Genomic DNA, 9,571 nt, shown 5'->3' with positions numbered 1-9,571 from the left:
TCCCCTGGAGAAGGAAATGGCAATCCACTCCAGTACTCTTTCCTGAAGAATTTCATGGACAGAGGAGCCTGGCAGGCTGCAGGCCATGGGATCGCAAAGAGTTGAACACGACTGAGCTACTAACACTTTCACTTAGAGAAAGGGATTAATGTTTATTTCTCACAAAGGCTGGTGGGGGTTGCTGAGGGCACTTTGGGCCCTTGCCATATAGTAGATTACTGGAAAAAAATATTTTTATATGCTTTATATAGTGGCATTGGGGCTTCCCTGGTGGCTCAGTGGTAAAGAATCTCCCTGGCAATGCAAGAGACTCAGGTTCAATCCCTGGGTTGGGAAGATTCCCTGGAGAAGGAAATGGCTACACACTCAAGTATTCTTGCCTTGAGAATCCCATGGACAGAGGAGCCTGGCTGGCTACGGTACATGGGGTCGTAAAGATTCGGACACAACTGAGCGACTAAGGACACAGTGGAATTTTTTTTTTTTTTTTGAAAATTATTTTATATGCAAATTGAATTTAGAAAGCCAGAGTTGGGTCACTGTGGTTGAAGGTGGGGGCAGGAGTACCCCGGGGCTCCCCCAGGACTCCCGGCGAACCCCAAGAAGGCCACTTATCCAGTAGGTTGGCACTTACTGCAAGAAGCATGCACAGTCAGAGACATGTACCATGTCTAAGGCTCTGGCTTTGGGTTGGGAAGAACCAGGGGGGGTTGGGGGTGGAGGTGGGAGGGGACACTCACCCCTGGGTTAGTCAGCCTCTGGCTGGTCCCAGGCTACAGGTTCATCTGAGCTGGACACCAGCTTGCCCACCCTCCCCTCTGGCCAGGCCCCAGCAGTCATGACCGGCCACTCACAGGATAAGAAGCATTGTCACCATTTTCCATTTAATGAATTTTATCCTTTAAAGATAAGCACACTAAGATAAGAACTTCAGCCTCCTCCTCCCCCCCTTTTTGCTTGCCCATGTAAAAAGGGGTTTCTAGTTTCTTTATCAATAAAAGTTCAATGTTCACCTCAAAGTTGGTGCAGGATCTGAAGCAGAAGTTAGGAGCTGTCCGGAATGACTCCCATCAGCGTCATCAAACAGATTTCTTTCTCATAGACATCAGGAATCATCCCCATTGAGGAACTGATCATGTGAACAGTGTTCTTGCTAAACAGCTTGAATTCATAATAGATAAGCTGCTCCCAAAAGCCGTTGTTGGGCCGGATGGTGGGGCGGCAGGACTTGGTCCACGTGTGGGCGTCCAGCAGCGACATGGAGTGGTACTTCATCAGGTAGGCGAGGCAGAAGGTGGCAGAGCGGCTCACCCCGGCAGCACAGTGTAGCAGCGTTCGGCCTTGCTTCATCTCCACGCTGTGGATGTGATCTGCAATAAAGTCAAAAAAGTCATAGAGGCGCGAGTTGGGAGCATCCGCCAGCGGCACTTTTACGTACTGGATGTCTTCTAAGAACGTGTCGGTCGCCTCCATCGACACGTTGATGACAGTGGTGATGTGGTTGGTAGACAGCATGGCTTTGTCCTTGGCTGCCACAGCGTCGCTGAGGTACAGACTCTTGGTAATCTGGGAGAGGCCATGGGCCGCGGGCTGCCGGACAGCTTGAATCGGAAACGGACACAGAGGCGTTGTCATAGAGGCGGTGGCACAGCAGTCTCTGCGGTGTCCCGGGAGTGAGTGCAGGAAGCAACAGCTCTGTGATGTCTCTGGAGAGGCTCTGGGCGACAATATGCTGGTAACCCACTGGTCACCCTCCTTCTTCACTCCGCCCCTCGATTCCCCTTCCCCACCCCACCTCCCGCCCCTCGAGGGCGTCACAATTCCCCACAGCCCTTCCCATTGGTTCCCATGGCAATGGCCGCTTGCAACATGGAGGACTTGGCCGCAGAGCCAGATCTTCAGAGAAACCCCAGATCTCTCTTTTTAATCTTTCTTCATAGTTACTTATTTTCAGAGCTTATGTCTCGATGTTTTAATGTTCTGTTACCAGATATCTCTTTTATGTTTCAATTATTGGACCACTCTGTACACAGTCTCTATTTTATTAGTGTTGAAGAACAGGGCTTACCCTTGTTCTGCAAAGTAACAGTATCATATTTTACATTGGGGCACAGCATTTGGCTCCTTTGATATGCTAATCTTTATAAAACTGCAGAGAGGTAGGGGTTTCCACTGGCCTTGGTGACCTGGCCTGATACTTCTTTGTTGATTGTAGCCATAGAATTATGCTCCTGCTCTCACACTCATCAGGACTGTTTATTATAAGGGAACATTGCTGATACATAGCCCTTTATGGTGAAGTTGGCCTGTGGTGAACAGTTGTGATTAATTTAGCTATGTTGCTGTCCGTTTGTGCATACGGCCCGAATGATTTACCACCTGATTCTGCTTTATTACCTGAAACAACAGCTCAAATTATCTTGTCTGAAAGTGAAAGTGAAGTCGCTCAGTCGTGTCCAACTCTTTGCAACCCCATGGACTGTGGTCCACCAGGCTCCTCGGTCCATGGGATTTTCCAAGCATGAATACTGGAGTGGGTTGCCATTTCCTTCTCCAGGGGATCTTCCCAACCCAGGGAAGATCTTGTCTTGCCAATCTTGTCTACATTATCCCAAAAGAATGCCCACCTGCTTTGTAAACAGCACATCATTTTGACCACTACTGATGGTCTCTTCCCAGTAATGTTAAAAATTCTGGAGCAAGTCAATGCTATGTCATACCTGGGCCAAAAATAGATTTTTAAAATGCTCCCTGAGATTTGCATTTCGTCTCAGCTAAGATTTTTGTAGGATTTGAAGATTTGAAATAACTATAACCTAAAACTAACAAATTATTTCATAGAGCAGCTCTGAGATCCATTACTTCCCCATCATTCCTTATCATTTTGGGTTATGTGCAAAGTTTGCTCCTTAAACTTTAAAAATGTTATAAAATTATTGGGGGAGAGGGCCTCCCCTGGTGGCTCAGTAGTAAAGAATCTTCTTACAGGAGACCTGGGTTCGATCTCTGGGTTGGGAAGATCCCCTGGAGAAGGAAATGGCAACCCACTCCAGTATTCTTGCCTGGAGAATTCCATGGACAGGGGAGCCTGGCAGGCTACAGTCCATGGGAGTTGCAGAAGAATCGACTTAGCAACTAAACAACAACAACAAAATTAGGGGACTTCCCTGGTGGTCCAGTGGTCAAGACCCTGCCTTTCCAATGCAGAAGGCTTGGGTTTGATCACTGGTAAGGGAAATAAGATTCCACATGCAGCGTAGCCAAAAGATATTTTTTTTAATGTAGTAAAATTAACCAAAAGAATTCCATACACTATTCTTAAAGACAAGTGTGGCTCATATTAGATTCATGTATTTTTCCAGTTAATATTTTGTGATGCCCTTTCATCTGAGGGATGTTGGATGTCTTCAAACTCCACTGTAGATCTTTTCTTGGATGGATGAGGAGATCATGTTTCCTCCTCTTGAGTTTGGAAACTGATCACTTTCAAATTTCCACTTACCTTTACTTTTTCTTATTATTTAGGGGGGAAAAATGTACAGGGGACTCGCTTAAGAAAATACTCTCTACCTGACACTGGGAAAAGACCCTGAGTGTCAAGAATCAGTTAACATTCCAATTTCTCTATTCAGTAGTCGAGGCCCCTTCCTTTTTGATCTAAGCCTGCCTTTCTAATCTCATTCATTCATTTACTCACTAAATTTTTCTTAAGAATCTATTGTGTGCTAGGCATTTTCACTTTTATAAATCTTCAGTTCTGACCAAACAAATCAAATGTTCGTGGTAATTGCAACATACACATTCCTGCTTTCTTACCTTTGCTCATGCCATTCCTCTTGCTTGAGAAAACATTCTCACTCCTGCCTGTTTACTGAATCCTTTCCAGGCCTCAAGAATGAGCTTGATTAATTAAAAAAAAAAAATCAGCTGAGCATCCAATCTGTGTCAGGTACAGTTCTAGCATTGTGTAAATCCAACACAGCGCACCCAGGCTCAGATATCAAAGAACTTATAGTTTAGTCTGAGAGATACATAATCATGAAAGAGTCTAGAAGAGAGGATGATTCATTGTTTTATGTGTGTGTCTGCTGGGACTAGGGGGTGGTGGGTGAGGGGGGCAGATATCACGAAAGGCTTCACAGAAAACATGACCTGGAACAAAGCTTTTTTGTTCATTTGTTTGCTTTTCTTATTTATTGTTTATTCTGTTCACGTTTTTGTTTTGAAAAATTTCAAACCTACAGCAAGGGTGCAGAATAGAATATGAGTGCCCGTTCACCCTTCACCTATAATTTCTCTATTGTTAACACTCTGCCATCACATTTCCAAAGACACCCGTATTTATCTGTTTGCTTGCTTTCTTTTTGCTGAGGCATTGCTAACTGCAGATAGAGCAACACTTCAGCCCTTTCAGCACATCCTAAGAACAAGGACAGCCTCCTCTACAACCAGAATACAATGACTATATTCAGGAAATTTAACATTGACCCGATATTATTATCTAAAATATAACCCATATTCAAAAATCACCAATCCTCCCAATAATGTTATTTGGAACTGTTTTATTTTCCCTTTGATTCAGAATGGAAACAAGGACCACATTGCATTTAGCTGTCATGCTTCTTGAGCACTATTTAATTTGGAGCTGTTTCTGAGCCTTTTGTTTTGCTTTGGTTTTTCCTGGCCGCTGATGTTTTTCAAGAGTCCAGGCCAGTTTTGCAGAACATCTTTCCATTTGGAAGTGTTTGATCATTCCTTCAGGATTAGATGCAAGGGAACTGTTTTTCACAAGAATAGTACCAGATTGTGTCATTCTCAGTACGTCTCATTGGGAGCAATATGATGTCTGTTTGTCCCATTAATGATGATGATAAATTTGATCACCTGGTTAAGGTGGCATTAGTTAGGTTTCTACATTGTTGTTGTTGTTCAGTTGCTAAGTCTTGTCTGACTCTTTGCAACCCCATGGACTGCAGCCCACCAGGCTTCCCTGTCCTTCACCATCTCCTGGAGCTTGCTCAAACTCACATCCATTGAGTCGATGATGCCATCCATTCTACATTGTACTCACATCCATTGAGTCAATGATGCCATCCATTCTACATTGTAAAGGTAGGTTTTCCTTTTTGTGATTAATAAAGAATAAGTAAGGGTGGTACTTTGAGTTTCTGGGAATATCTTTGGAACAGGACTTGAAGGATGAGTAGAAGTTTTCCAGGCAGATAAGAAGGGGGGAAAAGGAAGTATGAGCAAAGGCATAAGGGTATGAAATGATGTCAGGAAGGCAGAGAACAACTCAGGATTACTGGAACAGACAGAGCGAGGCAGAATTGATAGGTGGAATGGCTACAGGAGTGGCAACAGAGATCACAGAGGGCCTTGTGCTTCATCACTTGGGCTTCATCCTGGTGGCACTTTGGAGTATTTTATGCAGAGAAATGGCATAACAGAATTAATTTTAGGATACTCACTTCAGCTATGTAGGTGAATCTGTAGATCAGAAGGTACAGTGGGGAGAAAGGCAGCACTTGAGGGAGTGAGAGCTATTGCAATAGTCTAGATGAGCAATGGCACATCCATTACAGACTCTTTTCTGCCATGGAAGCTGGATCAAATCCAAATAGAATTTACCTCCTCAGATGTACACATGGCCCAGGCCACATAAGAGAATGGAATATCAAACTTTCTGTGGGTCAGTGTCTGGAGAGTTTGGGAGTAGGGTAGACAAGTGAAGGCAAGAGGCTGAGGATGTAGGTAATATATTTATATTGAAGAGTGGTGGTGATTTAGTTGTTGTGTCTGACCCCATAGACTGTAACCCACCAGACTCCTCTGTCCATGGGATTTCCCAGGCAAGAATACTGGAGTGTGTTGCCATTTCCTTCTGCAGGGGATCTTCCAACCCAGGGATCAAACCCAGGTCTCCCACTTTGCAGGTAGTCTCTTGCATTGCAGTTGGATTCTTCACTGACTGATCTACCAGGGAAGCCCTGAAAGGTGGTGGTGGTAAGAAAACCTAAAAGAATATGGGATGAGGGCACAGGAGAGCTAGTAGCTAAAAGGAGTTGCATGTTATGTTATCCGATGGACAGATAGGATAGGTAGTCTTGAACAGAAGACTCTAGGGCAAAGGTGGGAGTTGGCTTCCCTGAGTACCAAGAGTTGTATATTAATTCCATTTCCCCGTGGGGCAGAGTCAGTTATATCACTGTATAAAGCCCAGCAGCAAGTCAGCTTCCCAGAACTTGTTGCTGGGCTCAGTCTGGTCCTTAGTTTCTGGATGGTGAAGGGAGACAGATGGATATGAATGTGGAATTCTTCAAATAACACTCTCCAGTCCAGAATACAGCTATTATGAGAAAAAGATTGTGACTTATTTGTTAGGTGAAAAAAACTAGTTTATAAAAAAAGTTGTACTTTTTTTTTGTAAAGGTGAAATATATACATATGTATATTCATCATATATATGTATTTTTTAGATATATATATCACATGTATATTAAATAGCTATTAATGAGTACTGTTTGTGGAAATATTAGGTATCAAAAGCTGCCCTAGGTATATATGGAGTAAGAATTTCACAAATGTCAGATATTACTTGGTACTATATTTGAGTGGCGGAGAAGGCAGTGGCACCCCACTCCAGTACTCTTGCCAGGAAAATCCCATGGACGGAGGAGCCTGGTGGGCTGCAGTCCATGGGGTCGCTAAGAGTCAAATACGACTGAGCGACTTCCCTTTCACTTTTCACTTTCACACATTGGAAAAGGAAATGGCAACCCACTCCAGTGTTCTTGCCTGGAGAATCCCAGGGACGGGGGAGCCTGGTGGGCTGCCGTCTATGGGGTGGCACAGAGTCAGACACAACTGAAGCGACTTAGCAGGCTTAGCATATTTGAGTGGTGGGATTAAAGGCAATTCTTTTCTTTTTGTGTTTGTCTGTATTTTCAAATTTTCTAAAATCATTTGTGATATCTTTATAATTAGAAAAAATCAAAATGCATTTAGACATCATCAACAGATATCCTTTTTTTTGCCTAAAAATTTAGTAAAGTTGAAAAACTAGTAATACTTCATGGTGACAGAATTCAGAGAAATAAGCGCTCTCCTACATCACCAGGGTCGGAGATGAGGGAGAGACAATGGCCAAACCACGTGGTGGGGAAGATGTAGAGCAAAGAAAACTCTGACACTACTGGTAACAGGGAAAGTTGGTACCACCAGTTTGGAGACCAGTCCAGTAAAGTTGAAGATGCAGATAGCCTATGCCCCAGCAATTCCAGCCCAGGTAAAGACTCTTGCTCATAAATGCTAGAAGATGTTTCAGTTCAGTTCAGTTCAGTTCAGTCACTCAGTCGTGTCTGACTCTTTGCGACCCTATGAATCACAGCACACTAGGCCTCCCTGTCCATCACCAACTCCCGGAGTTCAGTCACACTCACGAGTCGGTGATGCTATCCAGCCATCTCATCCTCTGTCGTCCCCTTCTCCTCCTGCCCCCAATCCCTCCCAGCATCAGAGTCTTTTCCAATGAGTCAACTCTTCACATGAGGTGGCCAAAGTACTGGAGTTTCAGCTTTAGCATCATTCCTTCCAAAGAAATCCCAGGGCTGATCTCCTTCAGAATGGACTGGTTGGATCTCCTTGCAGTCCAAGGGACTCTCAAGAGTCTTCTCCAACACCACACTTCAAAAGCATCAATTCTTCGGTGCTCAGAGAATATTTATTGCAGTGTTGTTTATAGTAGTGAAGAAATGGAGACAATGTAAATGTCTACCAAGAAGCAAATGAAAATTTGAGGACAGTCATACAATGAATACCATACAAACAGCTATGAAAACAAATGAAGTACAGCTGCCTGTGTAAACCTGGATAAGTCTCGAAAGTATAATGTTGTACAGAAAAAACAAGAGGCAGGAAAAAATGTGCAACAAGAAATTTAAAAACAAGTAGAATAGTACCATACATTGTTTACACTTGCCTATACCTATACATGCATATATATATATATATATATATATATGTTAAAAACCTACAAGCAACTGAGAAACACCAAGTTGAGAACAGTGATTCCTCCATGGAAAGAACTGGATCTGGGTGTGTGAGATAGGGTGTTTCAATATGTCTTAATATTTTATTTTCTTAAGATAATAGATCTGAAGCAAACATGACAAAATGTTAAGGTCTGACAAACTGGATGTTGGGTATGCAGGTATTTATTATCATATCCAGCAGACTTTAGGATTGCTTGAAGTATTTCACAATAAAAATGAATGGGGCAAAGTCCACATGTGCTTGGAACTAGCAATTTCCCTGCTGGTAATTTACTTATGTCTTCTAAGGAAGTCCTCACAAATGTGTGCAGAGATTTACCTACCAATATGTTCATTGTAAGTATTATCTACAATATAAAAAGCTGGAGAAAACCTAATCTAGGAATAAGGGCTTCTGTAACTAGATTATGAAATCTTGGTAAGGTAGAATATAATGTGGCTCTTAAAATGACTACCTAGAAAAATATTTATTGTCTTGGAGAAATTTCATACTATCTTGTTAATAGAAAATGCTATAAAACAGTTCGATCTCAATAAAGCTAAGTAATACTCTTTATCTCTATATATGGATTCATAAATAGAGAAAAGCAAATAAGATATACACCAAAATGTCTACAATCATTATCCCTGAGCAGTGTTATTGCAGATGATTTTTATTTTTTTGGATGTCCCAAATATGTATATGATAGATATGTAATAGTTTTATAATTTGAAAAATTATATAGTTTTAAAAGAGACTAATAAAATAGTTTTGATGAGACGTAATATGAAATCGGACAAAAAAGGCAGCAGCTGCAGGATGAAGAACAGACAAAATCAAGAGTGATTTAGAAGGTATAAGTGACAAAATTTTCTACCAGATTAAGAAGGGAGTGGGGGAAGGGAGGAACATCATGGTGACCTGCTACTTTCTGACTTGGGCAGCTGAGCAGCAAAAGAGATCATTCCCTGAAGTAGGAAATGCTTCAAAAAGATCAGATTTTGCCTGAAAGATGAGCAAGGAGTTCAGTTTGGAACAGGATGACACTGACAGACTGCAGGACTAGCATTCACAGTGGGGGACTCCTATCCTGTATTCGTTCTTTCCTGTCTACTCCTCAAACAAAAGCCATCATGTTCAGGTACTTGCCCCTTTGTACATAACCATAGGCTTCAGGGGAAACTGCCCCCTTTTCCAGTTTCTAGAGTGGCAAGGAATGGATTCTGATCATTCTAAGCCAGTCATGCAAATCCATTCCTCTTGTCAGTGACTGTTTTAGGGATGGGCAACTTACCAAACTCTGGCAAATGATAAGCTAGTGGAACCAAGCACTTCAGTTTGGGACTTGAACCCACAAGGCCAGGACTTGAACCTGACCAAAACTCTGATTGGGATTTGAACTTATGGCCTTTTAATTAGAATCATTTGCCTGGTGTCTGGACTTACAGAGGCTCAGGTTCTTTGAGTCTCAGTGCTGAAGGAATTCAGTAAGAGGCAAAGTGATAGGCAAGAAGTAGATTTATTAATACAGGACACT

The 9,571-nt window shown here is 42.5% G+C and overlaps 1 protein-coding gene across 1 annotated transcript; it reads right to left on the bottom strand.

Annotated features, from left to right (window-relative positions):
- Nucleotides 1-871: 871 nt before the first annotated feature.
- Nucleotides 872-1,756, bottom strand: DUSP21 (dual specificity phosphatase 21). The gene has a single exon (XM_027535060.1). The coding sequence runs from the start codon at nucleotides 1,633-1,635 to the stop codon at nucleotides 1,045-1,047; it is 591 nt and encodes a 196-aa protein (XP_027390861.1). The 5' UTR covers nucleotides 1,636-1,756; the 3' UTR covers nucleotides 872-1,044.
- Nucleotides 1,757-9,571: the final 7,815 nt, after the last annotated feature.

This window comes from Bos indicus x Bos taurus, chromosome X, assembly GCF_003369695.1.
Source record: "Bos indicus x Bos taurus breed Angus x Brahman F1 hybrid chromosome X, Bos_hybrid_MaternalHap_v2.0, whole genome shotgun sequence".
Lineage (NCBI taxonomy): Eukaryota > Metazoa > Chordata > Mammalia > Artiodactyla > Bovidae > Bos > Bos indicus x Bos taurus.
The sequence above is the reverse complement of the archived record's forward strand: the minus strand, read 5'-3'. Positions and strand labels throughout refer to the sequence as shown.